The sequence below is a fragment of the Python bivittatus genome, unplaced genomic scaffold (assembly GCF_059951505.1).
Source record: "Python bivittatus isolate LINGU-HERP-01145 unplaced genomic scaffold, Pbiv_v1 ctg000310_np1212, whole genome shotgun sequence".
NCBI lineage: Eukaryota > Metazoa > Chordata > Lepidosauria > Squamata > Pythonidae > Python > Python bivittatus.
The window spans coordinates 13396755-13423256 of record NW_028277054.1 but is presented as its reverse complement, the minus strand read 5'-3'; the positions used below and the strand labels follow the sequence as shown (position 1 = coordinate 13423256).

Here is a 26502-nt window from a genome sequence, read left to right as displayed (position 1 = left end):
TGGACAGCTATCATTTCTGTGACATTTTTAAATTCTGTGTTTATCCGTTTGCATTTTAGTCCTTGATCTTTTTACTACTACCTTTTTTAATCTTATCTTTTCTTTAAAATGTCTAATAAAAAAAAACAACTTGATAACACTAAAAAGAAAAAGAAAAAAAGAAACCTGCATTCCATTTCACCTCTGCCTGCCCCCCAGCTGGCTAGGGAAACATGTTGCCCCTCTAGCAATTTTTCTGCATTTCTTTACCCATCTACTCAGCGGTGAGTCAAGATTACAACTCAGCATTAGATCTAGATATGACTCATTCACATTCCCTACCGAAGCGGATGCGCATCAGAAAGGCAGACCCAAGTCTCACTGAATCCAAAAGGTTCTGCCCCTCACTGCGGCCCCGCACTGCCTCCTTTTTATGGCCCAGACTGAGTTTTAGCTCTACTAGCTTCAAAACAAGAGGGAGGTGTTCTAGTCGATTCTGCTGACAATACTGGCGTCGCTAGCAATCAAGCCTGAGGATGACTCACCCCACAAGCTTGGCACAAAGCTGCTGTTCTGTAGGCCTCCAAGAGAACTGGGTTGCAAAATGGGAGGAGAGGCAGCATACTTTGATGGAGCACTGAGAGCAACTAAAAGCAATATACTTTTTGCAATCAGGCCCAGATAAGAAAAGCCCTTGTCCCCTGCCTCTGCCGAAGGAGAATACAAGTTGTCTTTCCAGAAGAGGGTATCTGTCTGTTATACCAACCTATGCAAAATCTTATATGCACTGCCCCTGAATGAAGTTCCACTGTGCTCAGACAGTTACTCCACCCTTGGTGTTCAGAGGAGGAGTTTGAGCTGCTATGCCTATGCATTTTAAAAGCCATGGCTACACAGCTTTTTTTTTTCAACAGTTAGATGTGTTAGGGCAGATGTCCTGGTCGCTCAGATTCGGCCTATGCCCAGATGCTACTCCTGGATGAACTGCCTTTTATTACAGTGCCAGTGGCTATGTTTTGCGCAGCAGCGTGGAAAATCTACTAGACCTTGATGGGCCAAATTCCCGCTAGACCATGTTTCTCAACCTTGGGCACTTGAAGATGTGTGGACTTCAATTTCCAGAATTCCCCAGCCAGCCATACATATTATCCCATTTTAACTTAGATTTTAGATACTATCACATTTTTGCAATTTTAGATGTTATCACATTTTATGTAATTTTAGAACCTACGTTATAACCTAGACATAGATTGCTCCTTTTGGACCTCACTCATGGATTCTTGTCAGGTTGTTTTATGAATGTATTTTAACTTTGTCTTAATTTTTTTTTACTATTTATTAAGATAGATTTATAAGTACTCACAGAGCACTCATGGACACATTGCTTGTACTGGTCTAAGATTGTAATAAACTGACTGACTACGTGACCTTGAAACAGTCTTTCTCTCAGTTCAACCTATCTTGGAGGGAGCACTATGAATGCACATCACGTTCCTGGAGGAAAGGCAGGGTGTAAATCTAACAAAGACATAATAAAAGATAAATAGGTTAAAATAAGTCGGCTTCCTATGACCTAAAGATAAGATCTTCAAGTCAAGATCAACTCCTGGGAACTTCATGGACATAGTCATATAGTGATCTTACCAACAATACAAAAGTGGTTTGCAGGATGTTTTTTCAAGTTCTCAGTCTAGCCTACAGCTCTGGTGTGTCACTGTGGTCTTCCATCCAAATACTAACCAGACTGAACTCTGCATAGCTTTTGGGGGATCAGGAGGTGCTGCCACGAACTGCCATGGACTTACCATAGTTCAATTTCTATAGCAGTGATAGGCAATCCAGTTCCCCTTCAGATGAATGGACTACAACTCCTACAGTCCCTTTGCAATGACTATGCTAATTGGGACTGATGAGAGCTCAAGTCCAAAATATCTGAATGGCACTATTGGCCTCCATCCCAGCCAAATACTTACGCCATGATGCCTGAAAGGTGGAAGAGTTCTGCAGACAGATATGCCATATAACTGTAAAGAAAGACGAAAAGAGGTTCAATGACACGGATGTGGGAGGTGAAGCGGGAGGTGAAGGCTCCAATGATGCCGTAGACAACCCCGACAAAGACGCCCCCCAGGGACACCACAAAGAAGCTCAGGAAGCCCAGGACGATGTCCGTGAGGGTGACTTGTTCAAAGGTGGCAAACTCTTCAAAAAGGTGGTAGAGAACCTGGAAAGACAGAAAGGAGGGAGGGAAACGCCATCTCAGCCCATGGAGGCAGTGATCAGAGGTTGCCAACAGGGGTGCTAACATGAAAGAGAAGTAGTATCCCACCAAGGAAAGGAGAAAAGTTGGATCAAAGGGGAGCAGCATTCTTTTTTTAAAAAAATCTGCAGCATTTGTCCTGCTGAGTGCAAGCTGTTCATAATTGCTCCCTCAGAATCATCAAGGCAAACCCATGTGCTAAGCCAACCTCATTGGCTTGAACAACAAAACCCTCAGAGCACTTGAGCTGAGAAGGAGCAGGAAGTTGGCAGGAACATCATCTCCCTACTATTTAGATTCAATCTTTGGGGCTCAACTACCCAACACAGTTAAGGAAGCCAAAAATTATCAGTTCTGCACAATCTCTTCCCTTCTCTCATACGTTGACTTCCACACCGTGATCTTAGCTGAACTAAAGCATTCTGTTGCATTCCAAATGGAGTCATGAGTTTTAATAAGGGTTTACTTAAATTGTAAATCAAGACCCAGTAATAATTTAATAGGCTTGTTGGTAAACTGGTATGAAATTTTGCTTTGGACTTAAGAGCCAAACTTGGTGTAGAAGAGGAGCTGATGAGGTTAGCATTCATTTCTGGTTTAATAAAGCAATAGTTTATTAACTGCATCCATACTGCCTCATCGTCAGAGAGGACTAATTACAATTGATGGGCTTTCATTTTTAAAAAATCTGATTGAACCAGTAATGAGAAATGGAGCCCTGACATAAAACTGTTGCAATGTGGGACGTGTTCATTTGGAGTTTTCCTTCCCCTAGTCCTCTTCTCCAACAATAGACAGTTGGTGTTCTTTGCCCACAGTACAAGCTCAGGAACCAATTATCTGTTTGTGCCCCCATTTCTGGTTTTTAAGGGTGAGGTGGGAGGAAACTATATTTAAATCTTGATGTCTCAAGTGCCTATACTCTCACGTGCCTATACTCTGAAATGTTCAAAAATAATATTTCAGGGTCTGTAAGGAAGTGGCTGGACTAGGCAACGGGATAATTCATTCTACTCTATGACTGGGTTGGCACAATATGCACTAGGCTAAGAGAAGATGGATAGTTTGTGATTCAGCCTGTTTTTGGTAACCTAGCCACTCTCTTCATATGTTATATGAACCAAATCATAATCTTAAGCCATACTATGAATTTTTTTGCATCAGATGTTAAGTGAACCCAGCGGTTGGGTTACCCCAACCAACGCTTTTCTTCCTTCTTTCTCATCACTTTATTTCGTTCCCCTTTTGCCTATTTTCATATTCCCCCTTTCAGCACTGTATTTATTTATTTAACTACATTTGTAACCTGTCCCAAAGAACACCGGGCAATTCAAAACAGTACAAGAAACAAAAATGGCAAAATCAAGAACAAAAGTAATCAAATAAGTAACACGATCGGAAATGTCTATGATGGATACCTACCATCAAATCAGCGACAGGTGAAGCCTCCCTGGCTTATGGATGCAAGAAGGGTGGAGGGATGTACAGAGCTTGGGGGAAGGGCGTTCCAGAGGGTGGAAGCCACCATGGAGAGGGCCCATTGCCTGGTCCACCATCCATATACCTCTTGCAGAAGAGGAGATTTCTCAACAAGTCCACTCTAGATGATCCGATCAGGCAGATGGGCAGATTCTATTCTGGTTGTTGATTTACTAGGCTTTCTCCTTTCCCCTTCCCCCTTTATGTTCTTTTCCCTTTGAAGATTACTGCAAATTTTAGGGTTACTCTAAGCATGGCAAATCTCTCTTGCTGTGATGGAATGGAATTCTGAAGGCCAGGCTCAAGGAGATAAACATTTTCTTAGCTCCCCAGAAGAGCGTGGGAGGAACAAGAGGATGAGACTGGCACCTCCCTGAGAAATTCACACTGTTGTGGCTGGCTGACTTTGGGAGATGGGGTTTCAGTCTGGGAAGATTCTTGCTAGAGGTTGTAGCTAATAAACATAGCTGGACTGAATTTGCATTGTCTCTTGGAGTTCCTTGGGCTAGGCCTGACACTTGCACATGTGATGGTGTGGATTTGGTTACTAACAAGAGCGTGGGAAGAGCTGGATTGAAAGAAATAGTAATAATGTGTCTTGGTGAGTTCATAAACAGGCCCATGTGAGCGTTTTTGCAACAATATGGAAATGGCTTGCCACAGCCTTCTTCTGGGATCCTTCCCTTCCCTTCCCTTCCCTTCCCTTCCCTTCCCTTCCCTTCCCTTCCCTTCCCTTCCCTTCCCTTCCCTTCCCTTCCCTTCCCTTCCCTCTCTCTAGTCTAGTCTAGTCTAGTCTAGTCTAGTCTAGTCTAGTCTAGTCTAGTCTACAGTCCTGAGATGTCCTGGTAGTCTGCTAATCAAATACGAACCAGGTTAGATGCTCCCATACTGCTGGGCAGTCATCATCACTGTCATCAAGGCCACCATCACATATCAGTTTCCCTAATTGGGTGCTAAGTTTTCTTTATTCTTTTCCCCCTGTGCTTTTGATATAAACCAAAACTCGCTAAGAACAGAATACCATACTAACATTTAAACACAATTATTTTTAGCTACCCTTTTATACTTAGCCATCTAAATATATTTCTAAACATATACAGCCACTGAGAGCAATCTCTGCTGCTAAAGTTTGCGCGAGCGTTATTTTATTTGGAGAGAATGGTATGGAGCATAATCAAATATTTGCTCACAGTGGAGTCTTTCATTGGAAATTGCAGGCACAATAGCTATCCCGCTTTCTCCTTCCCACTGCCTATCCTGTTGTCCCCCCTCTTCCATTTTCAATGGCGTTCCTGCTCTCGTAGTTTCTTTTACCAAGATGTGTACAATGGGTAAGGACAAGTTATATTGTAAGTTTCACAACAATATTATTTTTTTTTAAATACTGTAAAAAAAGGGACAACAATATACATTTCTTCAAGCCTTCATTTTACTCCACATAAACCCTGGATCATACCCTGCCCTCAGTTTCCCATTATGCACACTGGTCTTTTAAACTTCCCTCTGCCTTCTCTCTTAGGAACCTAAGTCATTTACTGAGAGCATCATATAAAAACATTCTGGGTTTATTAAAGCCAATTTATAGGTGAAACAGGGGCCGTCTCTGACCCTAGTCAGCCAGCTGGGAAATTCTGGGAGTTGAAGTCCACCCGTCTTAAATTTGCTGAGGTTGAGGAACCCTGTAGTAATATATTAAATTTATATGCTGCCTGACTCCCAGCGACTGTGGGCTTCCCGTTGAGGAAGACTAGTCAAAGCCCTCCCTGCCTTGGCCAGTCATAGCCTGACACTGATCCAGCTGTCAGGAGCCTTTTTCTTTTCTTTGAGACTTGGATGTGGTCAGGGCATTTCATCATCTTCCTCCTCTCATGCTGCAGTGGGGTGGAGAATGGACATGGAAAAGGAAGACAAGATTGTGCAAGATCCAATATGTGTTGGCTCATGCCCTCTGAATTCAGTCTGTAGCATAAATTCAGGGCTAAGAGACAGAAGAAATAACAGTGCTGGATTTTTCTGCATTTTTTAAAGGTAGAAGTTCATGTAAGGTCAATAGATTCACTGCAGTTTAACATAGAGATGAAGTGAGATAATCCAAAGCATCTAAATAGATGACAACTGCCAGATGATTGATTTCAATTCCCAGAATTCTTAGCAAGGTCATGCTAATTGGGAAATTCTGGAAGCTGAAGTCCACACAAGGCTAGGAAAGATTGATTTGAGGGATTAAACCTGAAGTCTCTTCAACATGCTTTAGAGGAGATATTTCCCTAATTCAATCTCTCTAGAGCAGGGGTCCCCAAACTCTTCAGCTCATTGACCCCTTCATGAAGTTTCAGATTGTTCATCGACCTCCAAACATTTATTATATGAAAATAATTTAATAAATACTACTTTAATAGTACTACGAATAACAACGACAACAATAATGGACAGTGCCATCGACTATACAGTATATAGTCAACAGTGCTATCGACTAGTGGTCGATACTGACCACTTTGGAGAAACCTGCTCTACAGGCTTTAACCCAAAAGACCATCTGAAATGAGTTCAACATTTTGGTGCTACACTATACTTGGTCATTGTTTTCATTGCTTTTATTGCACTTGACTACTTGATACTGTTAACATATTTAGCTTTGTAAGCTGCTATGTGGACCCAGAGTGGCCAAAAAGCATGTTACAGAAATAAATAAAATTCATACATTTTGCATCAGACAAATGTGGCTCTCATTTTTCCAGAGAGTCTGTAAAGACCTAATGAACCACCAGATATCAAGATCACCACATTCAATGGGCAAAGAATGCTTGATTCAACAGGTTGATCCAAGAGGATTCTTCTTAAGTTTTCCTTCTCTGACATCAAAAGGTAGCCACTCAGAAACAGAAATGCTGCCATGGCATAGAACAGTTGCAAGTTCCAACTCTTAAGCGTCGAGGGAGGAGTTTGCTCACTAAAGTTAGTTATAACTGAACAGGAGAAAACTGGATGGAGGAGAGATGTAGATCGTTTTGGCATCTCTCTGAAATTACAGAGAGCTTCTTGGGCTATATAGCAATCATGACGTTGCACAGATTAGTCACTCCTTAGTGCCCTTTCCTTGTCCCAGCTACAAATAAAATAAACATGGTTAAAGCCAGTTTTCCACTCCATCCTCTTGGCCCTTTCAAATGCATCCTGGTGAGGAAGCAGGGGGACAGGACTTTCCTTGCATTAGTGATTGAAAGCACAATAGATCTCTTACATTAACCATAGCGGATTCCCAAGAAAATGCCACCTAATATATAAATGATGTGCAAGAAAATTCCTTTCCAGTTTGCTTTTTTTCTACATACGTTATTATTTGTAGCATTACTACAAGTATGGAGCTTGCAGTAATACTCTGTAGGAGGTAAAGAAATGGGAGAAGAGGAACTCTACCTCAAGTGCTGCTGTATCAGCCATATGAGGTAGACCAGACAGGAAACACAACCAGATGAGCTAATTCTACTTTACTGTAAGGTTACATTAACAGAATCTTGCAAGTACTTCTCTCCCCCCTCCAGTCCCCTTTACAGCCCAAAAACTAGGAAGGGTCTCTTCTGAGCCTCTTGCCCCACCCATATTCTTGCTGCAGGCTAAGCTGCCTTTTACCTGACCATTCCCTTGGTTGCGTCTCACTGCTCTGCCTTCCAAGGTCATTCCCACATACCATTATGCATTGCCTGCAAACCTTCTTTGTAGAATAATGTCTGAGCAGAACCCTAAAACATTTTTCTACCTGGGATGAATGACAAGATTTTACTTCCTATAGTTTCATATACAGGATATGACCAGGAGTTGTCTCTTTCTTCAGTACAAATGCTGGGATAATATTTCCTGCTCTTGAGGACAACAACCTAGCTTAGAGTTCAAGACTGTAACGGTCTTTGAGAATGTCCTTGAGAGACAGGGGGAAGAGTCGCAGACTAGGCAATGGTCATATAAGAGTCAGCTTAGCTCGCAGAGGTAATGGGGGCATGCCACATGTCTCAGAAGAGACCCTCCCTAGTTTCTTGGACTGTAAAGACAAGGGGGAGAGATGTACTTCCAGACTTGCAAGGTTCTGTTACGATAACCTTACAATAAAGGTAGTGCTAGTACTCAGAGTTAATACTAACTCTATTAGTAGTGCTTCTTGTCCAGTTTACCTCTAAGGATTAACAAGGAAAGACCATGAAGCACACACAGCTCTGTCCTCCAAGATTTCACAATCCTTCTACATCCTTTGGTGTCTGCTGCTGGAGATAGCAGTTTCTCTCTAATAGTACGACTGACCCTGTATCTAAAGTAGCAGAGAACTGGACCTCAGGAGAGTTACATGAGAGCTACAGAGAAGAAACAATTGCCTTTTCCATTCTCAATAATTTGTTAACCAGCTCATTGACAACAAACCTCCACCAATCCATTCAAGCACTGACTACCCAATTTATTTTCAAGTCACTCCAACAGGGCTTTGCTTTATCCAAACCATCTCTTAATAGATGTTGCTGCTTAGTTGCCATGTTTCCCTACTGATTTGCCAATTTTCCTTGCTCTGGAGGCTAGTCTTCTATATAAGTCCATCCACAACCCAGAATTCCTTCAACCAAGGCTGACATTTTCCAATCTGTTCCGATTTGCTCACAGAGCTGTGAAACATAACATAAACCTGCCGATTTTTCCTTACAAGCTAGGGCAGAAATCGTTCTATGCTATATACCGGAATATACAGCCCTAGTTCTCCACAGATGTTTTGGGCTTCTGTCAATCACAGGCAGCATGACCAAAAACAAGGAACTGATAAATTGTGATAAAATGTTTTGGAGAGTAACAGGTTGTCTAGTCATGGTGCAAATGATTTATGTACTTACTTTGCATTGGCAGGTTGCTTTTTGCACAGCCATCTCTGAATGTGGGCTGACTATGTATGTGCAGAGGAGGAAGAAGAAGAGGAGGAGAAGGAGAAATTTATCTTAGATTAGGTTAAGGGGCTTAAAGTTTTTTTAATCAGGGACCTATGGCACCTGGCTGCAAGACCTGAGGTATTACACCGACATATGAAAAGATGAATTGTGAAGAAACATTGAACAAGGAACTTTTTATACAACTCTCCAACAAATATTAGTAGTACAAACTGTTGATGCACTGACACAAAATAATGTCTTGTCACAGATTGGGAATGAAAAACAGTATGTGGAAACTGGTGGAAACTTTTAGCCTGTTTGATCAAGAAACAGACAACTACTGGGCACACAGTGCAATATCAGTATGTTTGCTAGGGTTACAATTAACGTTTCATAAACTAATGTGTTCTTCAGGACAAAAGACAGTGTGACATAAATGTTTATGATATGGATACATGGCCCTCCATATACTGCTGAACTACAACTTCTAGCATCTCTCACCATTGGTTACGCTGATCAGGGACATTGGAGATTGTGGCACAACACTTGTGGCTCAAGAAGTTTCAAAAATCTATTGCTCCCAAGAAGACAGAACTCATACATGGCAACCTCCAAAGGTTTGACTGCACATAAAGATCAAACAGGCAAAATGATCTTGGTAGATATTTTTCCCCATTGGTCAACTCATTTTTCATTCCTGAGTTTCCTGAGAAACATTTTCCTCCACTCTGTCTAGGTTGGTGTTACAAATCACTTCAAATGCCCCCCCCCCACCCCCAAATGGAGCTCAACTTCTGGTGACTTCATGGACATCTCCATCTAATTTTCTAGACAAGCACGTGGAAATGGCTTGTCACTGCATTCTTCTTAAATGTTTTTTCAGTGTCTCAGTCTAGCCTACAGCCCTGGGATTTCTTAGAGGCCTTGTATCCAAGTCGTAAGATGGTTATCCTTGCTTAGCTCCAGAGTACAGACAAGGTATTAGACTGTCTGTAATATAATACATAGAACTTAAAAACAGATGCATGAGTATGCTTGACGAAGATAAAAGGACCACTGATTTTGTCCAGATTGTCCCTTCGATTTCTGACATTAATAGATATTAACAAGTGATGCTCTCTGCACTGCAAGGCGTCACCTTTAGAAAGCCTTCCACTTTTTCAGTTGCTAAGTATCTCTGTTGATGTCCCCAAGGGTTTTTTTTAGTGGCCAATTAGCTATTTTAGTTTCATTTGTTCTAAATTATGTTTGGGGTTTTATCATTTTCTATTGGGTTTGGATACATATTGCTAGGCACTTTGGGAATCTCACATTAAGAGACTGGAAGGAATGCTTTCATTTTTAAAAGGGTAGTAAGGCTTCAACCAATATTATGAAATCCATTAGACACGTGGCCATGGCCACAGCGAATGATTCTCCATATATCAAGCCAATCATTTGGTCCAGTTAGTTCAGTACTGTCAACAATGGCTGGAAGTAGGTCCCCAGAGTTTTAGAGAGGACCTTTTTTACACACTTACCTAAAGCTCCTTGGGATTGAATCACAAATGTACGGAATGCAACACATGTGCTCTGACAAGAGCTATGGCCTAATCCAGTGTTTCTCAACCTTGTCAACTTTAAGATGTTAAAGTTTAAGATGTTAAAGATGACACTGTTTCCCATGACTCTCTCTGGACCAGTGTTTCTCAACCTTGGCAACTTTAAGATACATGGACTTCAACTCCCAGGATTCCCCAGCCAGCCAGGCTGGCTGGGGACTTCTGGGACTTGAAGTCTACACATCTTAAAGTTGACAAGGTTGAGAAACACTGGCCTAATCTATTGCCTAGGAATTTAGATACTTGTTTTACACCATGGCAGACCACTGGTCCACCTAAGTTGTTCCTGTATTGAGGAAGAAAGATTGGTTTATTTATTTATCAAATTTCTAAGCCCCCCCCCAACCAACTCCCTAACTGGACAGCATACAGTACTGAAAAAAATTAAAACTAATATAACAGGTATATTGCAACAAAACACACAACACGAAACATTCCCAGAAGAAGCCCACCCTACCTTAAGGTTTGGGAGAAAAACCATTTATTTTGGGCCCATTTAAATGAGATCAGGGTAGGGGCCATAGGAATCTCTGGCGGGATGCTTGTTCCCTCCCCATCCCCCAAGTTACTTATCTTTAATAAGAGGGTTATCTTATATTCGCTTAGGGTATGGCAGCAGAGACAGATGAGTGTATCTCATCTAAATTTTCTTTTTCAGTAAGGGATTACTTTTTATACTTTATATTCCTTTATATTTGGGGGCATTTTTTCCATCTCAGATAATTATTGGTTTTGTGTGTGTGTGTGTGCGTGCACACACACATGTGCACCTTGAAGTCAGTTTTTTTACTCCTGGTAGCTGTCTGGATGAGTCCCTATAGCTTTCTTGGCAAGATTTCAGAAGTGGCTTGCCGTTGCTTTCTTCTTCCTAGGGCTGAGAGAGGGACTGGCCAAGGTCACCCAGCTGGCTTCGTGCCTAAGGTGGGACTAGAACTCTCGGTCTCCTAGTTTCCAGCCTGCTGCCCTAACCACTACACCAAATTGGCTCTCTTAAATATGATACAGCCCATATTAACTGGCAGAGATTTTCTCACATTTCAGAAAAAAAGGCTTTCCCATACTTATATGAGATCTTCTGCAGGCAAACTCTGTTTTCTATCCTTGAGCTATCTAATACTTGGGAAAAAACGGTAGCCTATCAAATGGATGTTCAGTTCATCCTGAGCAGATGCAGCATGTTTCTGACTGAGAGGTGCTAAGAATCAAACCAAAAAAGCAAAGTGATCCTTCCTTTGAGGTTCCCTTGGCATCAGCTGATCACTTCTAGAGACAGAAATCACAGCTAAATCTTCTCCTCCAATGAGTTAATTCCTACATTATTGTCCACATGGAATTTGTTTCTTTGAGAGTATGAACATTGTGTTGGATCATGCACAAGACATTTCAGGTGCCTCCTCCACCTTTGGTGCCTTCAACAGTGCTCCAAATCCACAACTTTGAGCAAAAGTCTTCCTTTGCTCCATGACAGAGCCAGCTGTGCCAAAGCCACGTTCTACTTACCACAGTAACCGCATCATTCAGCAATGACTCGCCAAACACCAAGATGTGCAAAAGTTCATTGATATGAATCTCCTCAAATACAGCCAGCACGGCCACAGGGTCCACTGCTGAGATGATGCTGCCAAAAAGCAGGTTGGCCAGGAGGCCAATGTCGGATAAAGGGGAGCCACCCATCTGGCAAATGGCGTACATCAGAGCCCCCACGAAGAAAGCATTCCATAATGTCCCAATCACGGCAAAAATCAGGATTGTGCCCAAGTTCTCAGTGAATTGGCGCAAGGGCAAGAAGTAGCCAGCGTCCAGGATGATGGGTGGGAGAAGGAAGAGGAAGAAGACATTTGAATTTAGGACTGGGGGGTTTTCTCCCACGGCTTTAATGAGCCCACCGACCAGCAGTCCTACGACAATGAGTAAGCAGCTCTCAGGAACAATGCTGGAAATGGTTGGAATCACGTGGAACCCTATAAGTGGAGACAGAAGCAGCATGGTCAAGATTTTCATAAAGCTGCATCCTCTGTACATGACAGTCCTTCAGTTTTACCATGAAACTAAACCACACACTCTTCTAGAATCCTGGATGTGAGAGAGTGAAATAAGACTTTGTCCTTTAAAGAAACACAGCAGCACATTTTGGTTCCAGGACAACCCGATTCTGCAGCAACATACAGCGGATTCTGTGATCAGCCTAGATTATACAAAGTAGGAACATTTGCATGAAAATGTTCTCTTCTTTAAGTCTTTAGCTGCAATGTTATATTTAGTTACCCTGGAGTAAATTCCAGATAACTCAACTGGGCCTATTAGTAGGTTTGTAAAACTGCACAGCTAGAATGATTTATCTGTAATCAATCTGCACCATCCTTACCACATCTCCTATCCAATTTAATTCCCATCTCAAATCACAGAGCTAGACTAAATGAGAGGAGGAACTGGCATGCTTTCATTATTCATTGCTCTTCTTATTTAATGTAACATACAGCATCATCCCCCTTATATCCAACAATTAGTCTGTGCTTGCCAAAACTGTATCACCCCCACCAAGAGACACTGATCAGCAGTCTGGGGAGAACCTGAGCTTGCAAAAATGGACCAAACATTTAGGGGTGAAAACTCTTAAACATGGGAGCAATCTCCAGAAAAAAACAAGTAAGAAGACTGAGCACATTCAGTGGTGACATAATGCTGCCCGGTTCTTGGAGGATGGGAGTAAAATGAAGTTGTTAAATCCTGGACAGGGGCAATTCCCATTTGAAGGTTTTGTTGGCTGTTCCCTTTCAATACAGAGATACTCATATCCAGCCCTTCCCTCCCCCTACAATCCAAGTTATCAATTTTTCATATTCCTCAAAATACAGTTCTGCTGTTTAGGGAGAAAGATGTGAAACACAGCATGTTTCATCCTCTAACTCTCTGGCAAAAGGACTCATTTTCATAAGAGGCAGCCATTTTTAATAAATGCCTCAGTTGCTTCAACCCTCCCTGCTGAACTTCTGGGCACGAGACCATCTGTTTTAAGTGCAACCTGTTGAGCTGTAAAAGAGATCACCACACTGCGATACCTTAGTGCAGTGTTTCTCAGCCTTGACAATTTTAAGATGAGTGGACTTCAACTCCCAGAATTCCCCAGCCAGCCATCCTGGCTGGGGAATTCTGGGAGTTGAAGTCCATTCATCTTAAAGTTGCTAAGGTTGAGAAATACTGCCTTAGTGTGTGCAACCAGCTATGTAAATACCAACACCAACAGCACCATAACAGAGCTGATATCTGACAAGATGCTTCTTGGACATCAGGCAAATCTTCTATAAGGTGAAGGGCCATCAAGTTGGTTGCCACCTGTCTGATCATTTGATAGCATCAGAGCAACAACAGACGTCTTCTCAAAAAGGAAGCGGACATTCAGCTTCCGCAGTTTGCTTTCTACGCGGCCAAGCCCTGCACGGCTGGCAAATTCCATAACAAGAACCATTTCGATTTCTGGAAAGACCACTACTGCTAGGAGGGTAACGTAACAGAATCTTGAAACCCTACCAAAATAATTCTCCTGTGTAGTTTATACCTAGTATAATTAAGATGGAGTAGCCTCTTTCCCACCTTTTCCCCCACCAAGGACTCAATAAATTATTCTGCAATGGCCCTGTTTCCTCCCTCAACTGTCTTGCTGCCTCCTCTGTAGGCATTCCATTATGGGAGTTCAAGGGGAAAAAAATACTGCAATGATGCAAACAAGGCATATACCGACGGTTCCCAAAAAATCCAGCTGAACTGTCCGTATGCAATGGCATGGAGCTCATGTAGCACTGGATCATTTCAAAGAGATAGAATCTTGAGAAAAGAGCCAAACAGGTCAAAAATTAAAGAATGGAATGTAAATAAGCCTTTGAATTTAAGAATATAAGAGTTGTGCTGTATCAAATCTAAAAATCCATCTACTCCAACACTGTTTCTCCAAATAAGTTCACAAGAGTAGAATATGAGGGAGGCAGGATCCCCTACTTGTGTTCCCTGGCACATAGTACCAAGAAAACCTACCCCTTCTTAAAATTGGTGATAAAGCTAGGAGCTTTTACTAGTGCTATCCTCCTTCGACTTGCTCTAATAATACTTTTCTGATACAGGTAGTCCTCACTTAATGACTGCCCTGTTTAACAAACGTTCAAAGTTACGACAGTACTGAAAAAGTAACTTTACAACCAGTCTTCGCACTTAAGACCATCGCAGCGTTCCCGCAGTCACATGATCAAGATTCAGGTATTTATGATCATCACAGCATCCTGCGGTCATGTGATCACCATTTCCATGCTTCCCAGCCGGCTTCCAACAAGCAGAGTCAATGGAGAAGCCAGCAGTGAAATTGCAAGTTGCGGTCATAAGTCTGTCACAGTCATGTGATGTCTCACTTAACAACCATGTCGCCTAGTGATGTTGCTGGTCCCAATTGTGGAACTACCTGATTATTCGGAAGATCGATTCCAATTAAGCATTGGCAAAATGAAATGGTTAAATCCCAGACAGGGACATTTCCCCCCAGCAATAGGTAAGAGTTAGCTCTTATCAGGAAGAGGAATTCGACAATGGGATCATTACCAAAAGGAATGGTGCATAGCTCCTCCCTCAGCTGAGGTCTTTTAGAAGAAACCAGACAACCATTGATTAGATATATTCTAGCTTTGGAATCCTTGCATAAGTGCTGACACTGAAAACTCAAGAAGCATCTTCTCCCATTGCATTATCTAAAGTAGCTATTATTTAAAGCTGGTCTAAACAGCTAGCTTTGCAGGGGTTTAGTTTTAGATTATTTTTAGAGTGGCCATTCATCCTTTTCTTTCTGGTATTACATTAACACACAACGCCCCAAAGTAACCAACAAAACCAGACTAAACATGAAAACAGACGTGTGCTCAGTCTATGTCATAGGCACAGCTTCTAGAGTTCAGCCTTTCCTGATGCATAATTCCAATATTTTTAGCACAGCACCAGCTGGGACGGTGCTATTATTCTGCATACTGCAGAGAAAAGCACCAAGCAGCAGTCCTGGACTGACAAATGTCCAGCCCAGTTCAGCACACTCAGGTGTGCTGCAGCAGCTTTAAGCCTGGCTGCTTCACAATGACATTCCTCTTTTTTCCACCTTATTCCCCCTCCTCCCCACAACCTCGTATGCAGCAGACGAGAATCCAGCAGGGTCATCTAAGGACAAAATGATGAGTCAGCAGCATGCTGCAACTGCTGGAGAGAAAATGCATATCCTGCACCAACAATATTAAAACAGCAATAGCTGAAATGGATTTAGATACCTGTCACTTGTTTCCACTTCTCCCCACTCCCTGAATGTAGGGGCTTATATAGAATTTGCACAATGAATTTGGTTACCAGGTTGCACGAAGAATCTGCAGATCAAACATCAGGTGTATTTACTTGAAGCTGCTCCATACAGAAAGTACCTGCAGGTTAGCTTTAGTACAGGACAGAGCATGTCTGACAGTAAAGTTGAACAATGCTCTTTAAACATGAAGAGGAAAAGACAAATTAATACGGTATTAAATGTTGTGCGTCTGCCATAGTCCTATGAGTCTTATGAGTCCAATACTTCTGATGGGCAAGAGTTTGGGGCAATTAGCCTAAATAAAAGAGAGAAAGATAATAATTAAACTGTCTAGAGCAAGGGTATTCACAACATTATGATGCGCAATCTGGGGGGTCCTCCTAGACTCACGACTCCTGCTCAAAGAGCAGGTGACAGTTGTGGCTACAGGGTCTTTGCACAGCTTTGTGTGGGGTGCCAGTTGCTCCCATTCCTGGATCGTGAGGTTCTGCTCACAGTCACTCATGCCCTAGTCACCTCCAGATTGGACTATTGTAATGCACTCTACGTGGAGCTGCCCTTGAAGAGTATCCAGAAGCTTCAACTGGTACAGAATGCAGTGGCGCAGGCCCCTAGAGCAGTACATGTTACATCTCTGCTCCGCGAGCTGCATTGGCTGCCCTGGTCCAATTCAAGGTACTGGTGTTAACCTTTAAAGCCCTTCATGGCATGAGGCCGAGTTATCTGAGGGACTGCCACTCCCTGATTACAATAGCCCATCCCATTATATCTGCAAAGAAGGCATGCTGCGGGTACCATCTGACAGGGTGGGTCCCAGGAGGTAGGCCTTCTCTGCCATGGCGTCCATCTTGTGGAACATTCGCCCTCCTAACTGGAGGTGAGGTTGGCTCCATCCCTCTTGATGTTCCAGAAGTCCCTCAAGACCTGGTTATGTCACCAGGCCTGGGGGTCCCAGGGAACTGAAGACATGCTTAGATGGTTCCACTACTGAGGTGGATATACTCACCCTCTCCATACCTGGGGTTTGTATATTTTAATAATGTTTAATTTTTAATACTGACTTTTATATTTTTATTGTTGTTATATATGCATTGTTTTCTCTGATTATCGTACGCCACCCAGAGCCACTTCCGGTGAGATGGGCAGCCATATAAATTTGATTAATAAATAAATAGACATTATTAAACTGAACTATGGAGCATGTTGTCATGAGATCATATCAAATCACATAACCTCATTACAGCCACAGGCTATGACAAATCAGTGCCAATCCTTACTTTTGCTGCCCTGTATTCTGCCAACTGTAATTTCGATTCCAGTATCAAGACGTCAAGGCTGAGCTCAGGGCAGATATCAGAGGGGACCCAGAAACCAGAAGTTCAGGATGAGGAACAGTCAGAGCCAAAACATGAATAAAGATAAAGCAGACGTAGAAGATTCTGTTCTCTCTCTTTTTTTATATATAAATTTTATTAAAAGTTTTACAAAAAACATAAAGACTAACACAAAGAGTAAAAAGAAGAAAGGAAGGAAGGAAGGAAGGAAGGAAGGAAGGAAGGAAGGAAGGAAGGAAGGAAGGAAGGAAGGAAGGAAGGAAGGAAGGAAGGAAGGAAGGAAGGAAGGAAGGAAGGAAGAGAGAAAGAGTGCAGAGAGAGTAAAAAGAAATAGAAGAAAAAGCTTCCCATTTCCTTTGCAGCAAATATAAGTACAATTACAAAATTATCTCTATGATTACAAACTAAAGCTCACTTTTTCCTAAGAAGATTCTGTTCTCAAGCAAAGTCCAAGATGAAGAATTCAGGTTTTATAGCCCTCGTTCATTGTTGTTCCACTGGCCAATATAAATTGGTGTATTGGGCTTCTCTAGAACCCAACACTACTTCAAAGATAAGAAGATGCTCTAAACCAGTGTTTCTCAACCTTGGCAATTTTAAGATAAGTGGACTTCAACTCCCAGAATTCCCCAGCCAGCACAGCTGGTTGGGGAATTCTGGGAGTTGAAGTCCACTTATCTTAAAATTGCTAAGGTTGAGAAACACTGCTCTAAACTGTAATTCTAATAGCGCTTCACTAGCAAGAGCCCCTGAAATGACCAATGTTTCCCAGTTTTAGTCCTAACTCCTCCTGACCTCGAACTGTTAGGTATCGAGTGGAGTCAAGCAACACCTAAGTCAAACAAAATAAATAAATAAGTAGACAACACCTTCCTGATCTTATGAACGTAGCCAGCTATTGACCAAATTCTTGCAAATTTTGTGTCTATCCCCTTCCAAATTTCCAATGCTTTTAATATGTTCCTTGCTAGCACTTCCTATTTTTGCCAAACTAAGCCAACAAAAACAGATGGGAGTTGGTGGCTGATATAAAGATCTCTTCAATTCTCATCATTTGTCTGCAGATTTGCGTGTTGTTCATGTTGCTAAAGACTGCAGTGAAATCACTTTCCAATTACAAAAGGTGGAGAATCAAATGTGAATTAAGACTTGCGTCTAGCAATTATGTCTCCCACTTTCTTCCCATGGGCTGTCAAGCTTCCATTAGAATGGAACACTCCTGAGTTAATGAAGATGACAGTTTTAACGTCCTTCGTTTTTGTGAAGTTCTAAAAATACATCTATGTGCTTTCATTGTGTCTCCGATCTTGACAAAATTCAGAGCACTCCTTCCATTTACATCTGCCATCGTTTTATGGAGTGCCTGGATAGCAGGATGCAACTCAGAACATTCTCCAAAACATATGGTCAACAGCCAGACAATAATGAATCAGAAACACGAGTTGTAAAGCCAGGCAATTAGACTATAAGAGGTGTAACTAAAAATCAGGCATATACATTCTCGCTTTCTGCTGCAGAAAGCATTATTTCAACTGAAGGTGAGCAGTAGGAAAACTCTTAAAATCTAAGAACTCTTTTAAACATCCTTCGATAACATCAGTCACCTCCCTCATACTGGTACAGTTCCTTCCCCAAGAATTTCTGCAGGGTCCCCAGCCTTGTTCTCAACTTAGTAATAAAATTCAGATCAAAATTAAGTGGAGTGAATAAATGAGAGGGAACTGTCTTGGGAAAACAGTGGCTGCAGTTTTTTGCTTATTCTGGACACACCCACTTTCTGCCTTGACCACACCCAGCACATTTTACAGACACGCTTATGGCCCACAGACCCCAAAAAAGGTTGCAATAGAGCACTAAAGAAGTCTTGCCAGGAGCTTCTGGCTCCTGGACCAATTTAAGAACAGAGCTGATACCAACCAGAGAATGGGCACTTCCTAGAAGCTAATACAGGATTGTTAGCCCTACTAGGTAGAACAGATCAGGAAACTGGTTCCATAGGGAGCCTAGAACTACACTTTATACTAACAGAATCTTGCAAGTCTGTAGGTGTCTCATGTGCCCCAGGGAATCAATGGGGAGCCAGTCTGAGCACTTCCTAATGCTTTCCCACTTCCCTGAGCTAAAAGCATGCTTCTGCACCTGTTATCTTAATGGCTTCTGGATGGCTTCTCCAAGGTCATATCCATGGCTCCCTACAATGATGATTTAGAACAGCATTTTTAGCTATTGTCTCTTTCTCTGGAACACATCTCCCTTGGCTAAGAAGTGAAGCACCCTCCATGCTCTCTCTTCATTCCCCTCCCTCAGTAAGTGACACTGCACTGAATTTTTAAAATACTGATTGTGCTGATTTTTAAATAGATTTATAATTGCTCTATTGTGTTTTAGGTTGTGGCCTATTCACTCTTAGTTTCTTTCAATGTTGGGTGATCTGTCCTATTATAAAGTAAGTAACATCCAACTGGGTGGAGGTTGTGACATACGTGCACACACACCTCTCTTGAGAAAAAACTGCAACTCCCACAAGATCAGCCTTCCCCATCTGGGACCTTCCAGATGTTTTAAACGACAACTCTCATGAATTTCAGCCAGCATAGGCAAAGGTCAGAGGAAAACATCTCGAGGTTGGGAAGGGTAGCACATGATGTCTACTTCAAAAGGGGGCTGTTCAAAAGGGCCTGCAGGCTCCGGGCATAATAATATAAAACTCTCCTGACAGCAGCAGGAACTTATTTGCATCTTTTTCCCATCTGGGGAAAGAGAGATTAATCCTGAAGCCAAGACTCTGGTGCACTTCCCACGTCATTGGCTTCTTGCTGTAACCAAGGGAACCCCCTTCTACAGTACTGAGATGCTCCTCTGCTCTTTAAAAACTTTTTTATGGTGCTGCAGAACAGCTTGAAAAGGGAATAACAGGAAGCATCTGGCAAGCAGATCAGGAAGATCTCCCCTACTTTATAGGGGGACACTTTATTATACTTAGATCAAAAGATGCCCTGCTTCCATTTGTCTTCCTTCTTCCTTTATTTATTTATTATTAAACCAATTTATATAGCCGCCCACCTCACCACAGGTGACTCTGGGCAGTGTACCGCAAAGCTAAAAACGATCAATAAATACATTAAAAATATATAAAGCAAAATAAAACTGAGAGAATAAAAAGATGTTAAAAATATTCTTTTATTAAACCAATTTATACAGGTTCCTTTCCTTTCCTTTCCTTTCCCCTCCCCCCCCCATACTGTCACAATCAGGTGATACTTGGCAGTTATAACATAAAATATCCATAATAGTATTAACATAAGATACAAACAAATAAAATAAAAATCAACATGAACTAGAGCAATGAGAGCTGATGGAAGGGTGGGTTATAAATTTACGAAATAAATAAATAAACAAGCAAAATACTAGCGAGAGGGAGAAAAAATGACTGAGTCAAATAACTTGTTCCTCTTCCATATCATTTTTTAAACACAGTCTATTTATAGAGGCAGACACTCAACATTAACTTCTGGGTCCTTCAATATGTCCAATTTTAAAATATTTTGCTCCATTCTATATTAAACATCAAAAAGGTGATTAGAACTTTGATTCTGGAAAATTACAAATGGACTAAGGGTCTAGATAGATTTGAAATAAGGTTTTGGAATTAATTGTAAGAATCCTTCCCATGGGAAAATGCTTTTGTTTTGAATTCTCTTAAAACAACATGATAGGATGAGACTTTGAAGGTTGGACACTAGAGGGAACCAGACAGAACTAAAGATTACAATTAAAGGAGAAGAACACTTAAATAACCAAATCACTGAATGTAAGATTTATATCAGCATTCCCAATATATTCCCCTTAGGTGACGTTGGATTTCACTTCCCATAATACCCCGTAAATATGGCCAGAGTCAGTATTAAATGTTAGCCTATTTATTCTTCCAAATCAAAACCAGCTAGTTGATAACGGTAGAAAATCCCACTGCCTAGGCAAACCACTGAATGCAAATATTTCACTAAATATCAACATTTAGTGAACAGAATGTTTAATGTATTGAATGAGATCAAAGCTCCAGAAAACCAGGAAAGCTGGTTCTGTAGCTGTGGTTTTTCATGTATTTCTTTCCCCTTTTGTCTATGTGTGTTTTGTATGTTTGCTATTTCTTTCTGTAAAATAGTTTGTTTTTAAAAAAAGAGACTTAAATTTGCTCCCCACCCCCAGAACAATAGAGTTAACTTAGAGCCAGTGAAACCAGCAGAAAGGAGAGGTAACGTGGCCTGCATTAGTGTAGGGATGTCCCCGTCAGTCAGATAGGTTGAGGGCAAGAAATAATCATGAGGCCCTGGGTGGGAATCCTTGGGCCTACCAAAACAAAAAACAAAAAACCCATTCTGAAAAGTAGTTCAAATATATTTAATAGGTATATTTAGCAAGTAGACTTGAGTTTCGATATAGCTACTCATTCTAGCACCCCATTGCATCCTCTGTTTCAGTCCCAAAATAGCCTTGGCTGTACGTCCTGTAATGAACAGAAAGCACCTACCTATTGCAATACAGGTAAGGAAATAACCCACAAATGTTGATTGTAAGAGCTTTGACATTATTTCCACTTTACTTTTCATGATTTATTTATCTGGATTGCCAGCAGGTCAACAATACACCCTGCCTGCCTGCCTGCCTGCCTGCCATCCACCCACCCATCCCATTCTCTTCTCCAACTTTAACTGCTTCTTTAGCTAAATCCTGAGCTGCTTTTCTTAACTTCAGTTCCTGAGAACTTTTGTTTTTCATGTGCCACTAAAAAAATGGAACTTAATTTCCTCCCCATTTCCAGATTAATCTTTTGCTGCCAAGCTTTATTACTCTCTCCCTTCCACTTCTCCTTTTTTTGGTGATAATTAAATTCTAAGCCTCTGGGCAGCAATCTCACCTTAGCCTTACTGGGAAAGCATCTAGCTGCAGGTTGTATAAAATGATAGACCAATAAAGTGCTTAACTGGACCTCCGCAATCAACTTCATGTCCAATAAAGAAGTGCAAGCATGGATTATATGCAGTGACAGGAAACCTTACTAACCTTCATGGCTTGGACATGGGGCACTGCATTCTCTTTTCTCCATGTAACCATCTCCTAGTACAGTGGTACCTCAGGTTACAAACGCCTCTGTTAATGAACTTTTCGGGTTACGACCACCTCCGGCCGCAAAAATTTACCTCGGTTTCCAAACTCCGCCTCGGGTTCCGAACCGGATCCGCAGCCATTTTCCCTCCCGTGACACGGTCCGTGGCCATTTTCCGCCCCTGACACATGGTCCGCGGCCATTTTTCCGCCCCTGACACGTGGTGCGCGGCCATTTTCCGCCCGACACGTGGTCCGCGGCCATTTTTCCGCCCCGACACATGGTCCGTGGCCATTTTCCGCCCCTGACACGTGGTCCGCGGCCATTTTTCCGCCCCTGACACGTGGTCCGCAGCCATTTTCTGCCCCTGACACGTGGTCGTAGGGAGGGGGACTCTCCCTCCAAGCAATAGCCGCCTCCCTGTCCTCCACGCCAGAACGAATTAATGGTAATTACATTGAACCTTATGGGGAAATTTGCTTCGGGTTGCAACCAATTCAGGCTGCGACCAGAGTCATGGAATGAATTAAGTTCGTAACCCGAGGTACCACTGTATAGTCTTCTTCAGCCTCAAGGTATCTTGGATCATAACTCCTATCACCAAAAATAAATGGAACTATAGCTCGCCACATCTGGAGAACACCAGGATAGGACCCTGCTGTGTACTCTACAGCTTGCTTAGGATGCAACTGCAAACTCTGTAGCCTTATACAGGTAGTCCCCAGTTTAAGAACAAGTTCTGTTCCCAAGGTCTGTCTTTAAGTCGAATTTGTATGTAAGCCAGAACAGTATTATTGTATAATACTATATAAGTGATGAACTCGAATCATTGTGTATTTAACTCGAAGTTTGCTACAACAGGCTCCGTTTTTAACTATGGGTCGTCTGTAACCTGGGCATTCTTAACCTGGGGACTACCTGTATGTGAGTGACTTCAAATCTATGAGAGGCTAGGGTGCCAAACACTATTCATTCGGTCAGACACACTGCCAGTTGATCATGCAGGATGGTCTTTTGATATATCATCAAAGATCATTGTAAGAAATCTCTTTCTGTCTTTATGATGGGCTAAGAGTCTTGGCTAGTTTTACAGCAACAAGCTTAGTTATTATAATTACCACTCTGGCAAATATTCTCATTATTATTTAAGGTCACAACTCTCTGGTGGAAGAGGAAAAGGATATGTGCATGTGTAGGTCCTTCAAAATATTTAGTTTTTCTTTCTTTCTCTTTGTAAAAGAGAGCTTCTGTTAATTCAAACAGAAAACAGTCTTGGGAAGATGCCTCAGAATCCAATGATTCTTTCTGCCTTTTTGCCTCAATGTCTCTGCTCCTAAATTTGTACTAAAGCAGATATGAGAAAAGATATCCCGTACATACTCCCATTCAGATAATAACCTTGGTATGATAAACCAAGACTGGCCTAACATAAAGCTTGGAGCCCGCACGTTCTCTTTTCTTCTCCAAATGCATTCCTGGCTGTGAGTAACAGAACTATGTTTCAGCCAGATTTCTCCGTGACTTCCAAAACAAATGATTTACAAAGTATTAAAGCCAATTTCTGTTTTAGAATATGAAATTTGAAAACCTCTGTAATCTTCCTTGAAGCCAAAAGGATGACTAAATGAGGAAGCAGATGTCATAAGGGGAAGCAGGGAAACAAGGTTTGTTTGCTTTAATAAACTAGGGGTTTAAAGCGAGATTGCACCATCTGAAACAAATTGAAGTCTCCAGTGTGACAAATTAGTTATTTATAAACTATGAAGTAGTTCGTTAACTTAATACTTTTAACATTTTAAACTACTCTAGTACTTTTAATTACAGTGTAATTTAGTTTCTCTCTGTTAGTCTTCTCAATTTATTTATTTATTTTCAATTTTCAAGAGTCCAAAGACTATTTGAAGGGCTCTAAGAATTATGTGGAGGGATACCAGCTGGTTATTCTTGTGCTTGAAAAAACATAATTACTTCATGACTCATTCCTTGTGTTTAGGCCTATAAATACTATTCAGTACTAATAAAACGTGAATTCAAAACACCAGCCTGTGATGTTCAGAACTCTTGCTTTATAACAGCGAATACAAACCAAATGCTATCCCAACCCCAAAGCCCACCACGGTGGGTTGCTTTGTCGATTCATGATCTGCTGTGCAAACTCCACCAAATTATGAATTAAGTCACAAGAAAGGGAAGATTGTAGAATGAAAAAAACAAAAGAAAGGGACAAGAGGAAGTGAAGTTGTATCAGTCTTGTAAACAAACCCAAGAATTTAAAAAATGGTCAGGAACGGTGTGGACTTGAAGATGTGTGGGTTTCTTGATAATTCCTCTCCTCCACTGTTTTCTTTTCACTGCAAGACAGCAGTCTATGCTCCACTCTTTGAAGACCCCATCCAGGATGCCAAATCAGCATTCAGCCAACTGTCCCACCTGACCACCCCTGGATTCCATACTGTCCACAGCCCAAAAGCTTGCTTGACTGGTTGAACTGCCTATGCTCCTGAATCTTTCCCCATCTGATGCTTGGATCTTGAACTTTGCATAGCCTGATTTGAACTTCAAAATGCTAGATTCAGACTCATTCCAAGTCAAGGACCCACCAGCTATGTTCACACAAAACATGAACCATAAAGCAAGCAGCTACATTTTAACCTAACAAGGTGTGGGAACCCTACTGGAGCGCTTGTTCAGGGTACTGTGTCCACCCCCGAGCTCAGTGGTAAATCATAGCTGTCCAGACCATGAATCTCTTATTCAGGACTTGGCTTGAGTTGGCAGAAGACTTTCAGATACAGTTCGGTTAGATTAGAATATTTATTGCAAATAAGAATGGAGCCTTAACCCAAACAGTTGATTGCTTGCAGCAGTGAAAAAAAAAGTCAGAACCTTGGAAGAGCAGGAGAAAAAGATTAGGAGCTAAAACTTTGGAGCCTACTCTCTAGATTTTTGGACAGTCACTTGATGGCTTAGGAGGCTGCTGAAATAGTGGTTCTCTCTAGCCTGGGAATTGCTGGTTTCCACCTTGCCCATCTTAGTTGTTATCCCCAAGTTAATTGAGAAGCCCATTGTTCAGTTAACTATGGGGGAGCAAGGTGTGTGAAAATATTAACTGAGGAGTTCTAGGTTGGCATATTATCATTCCTCAGTAAGAACAGCAATTAGTAATCCTTGTAAAAGCAAACTTGTACTTCCACACATAGATGCTAAAAAGATTAAGAATCAAATCTATCAGACTGACTCTATCTAATCCAATGTTTTTTCCCAGCTAGATACCTATGAAAAGCTCCCATGTATGACATAAACGTGAGAGAAATTCATTGTTTGGGTTCCCCACAACTAATACTTTGATATGCACAGCTTCCATATTGGATAGAATATATGAGAACATATGACCATGATCACCACTTAACTTCAAGAATTTGTGCAACCTCCCTTTAAAGTCATACAGGTTTCTCACTATCAATTCTATCTTGTGACATGAATTTCAGTTTAACTGTTCAGCATTTCTCAATATTGACCACCTCCAGATCCATGAACTTCAACTCCCAGAATTCCCTATCCAGCAAGCCACCACTGAGAACTCTGGGAGTTGAACTCCACATATCTGGAAATCATCAAGGTTGGAAACACTGTACAATAGGAAGAAGTACCTTCTTTTTATATTCCTATTTTATTGATTATTTCAGAACATTAATATTATAAGAAAAGGGAACAAAACCCCAAACTTCTTTTTCCAAACCGTGTATATTTTTTTATATTACATTATGCTCCATGGGGTTACCTGTTCTGTAAACTAAAAAGTCTTTGAATTGTTAGGTTTCTCTCTTTAAAGAAATGCTTTGCTCCTAACCTTTAAATCAGTTGGATTGATTTTTAGCTGCAAATGAGTCCCATTGAAGTCCAAGTGAAGAGGCCTAGGCTGCATGGGTTGTCACATTCTTCCAAACCCAACAGCTCTTTAGGAATGAATAACAGTAAAATCCAGAAGTGGCAATTATGTCCATAGACTGAGCAAAATACAATAGACTTTATTTTTAATTATGCAAAAAATATAGGGAAAAACTCCTCTGGTTAAACCCAGTGGAATCTATACTTTTCTGGTACATAATTAAAAGTCAAGGAGCCAATCTGTTTCAGCAGGAAACCCTTAAATTTCATTTCACTTGCCTCCTGTAATGGTATGTGGGAAAGTCCTTGGGGGACGGGGCGAAAAAATGCTGCCTAGGGAACAATCGGATAAGAGAGGGCACAGTCCACAGCTGCATAATGGATGGAGAAAGAGGCTTAGAAGGAACCCTCCTTAATTTCTCGGGCTGTAAAAGAGACAATGGGAAATTTGTACTTTCAGACTTGCAAGATTCTGTTAATGTAGCTTTACAGTAAAGTAGAATTAGCTTATCTGGTCATGTTTCCTGGTAAGGCTGACATCAATCTTGCAAGTCTGAAAGTACTATTCTCCCACCATCTCCTTTACAACCCAAGAAACTAGGGAGGGTCCCTTCTAAGCCTCTTACTCCA

The 26502-nt window shown here is 41.5% G+C and overlaps 1 protein-coding gene across 1 annotated transcript in view; it reads right to left on the bottom strand.

Moving 5' to 3' along the window:
* Nucleotides 1-26502, bottom strand: part of SLC9A1 (solute carrier family 9 member A1) — a 75438-nt gene that overhangs the window by 14092 nt on the left and 34844 nt on the right. The window contains exons 2-3 of the mRNA XM_007425867.4: nt 11721-12181; nt 1953-2203 (exon numbers count right to left, since the gene is read on the bottom strand). Of these exons, the coding sequence (XP_007425929.1) occupies nt 1953-2203; nt 11721-12181 (712 nt within the window). The remainder of the gene's footprint in view (nt 1-1952; nt 2204-11720; nt 12182-26502) is intronic.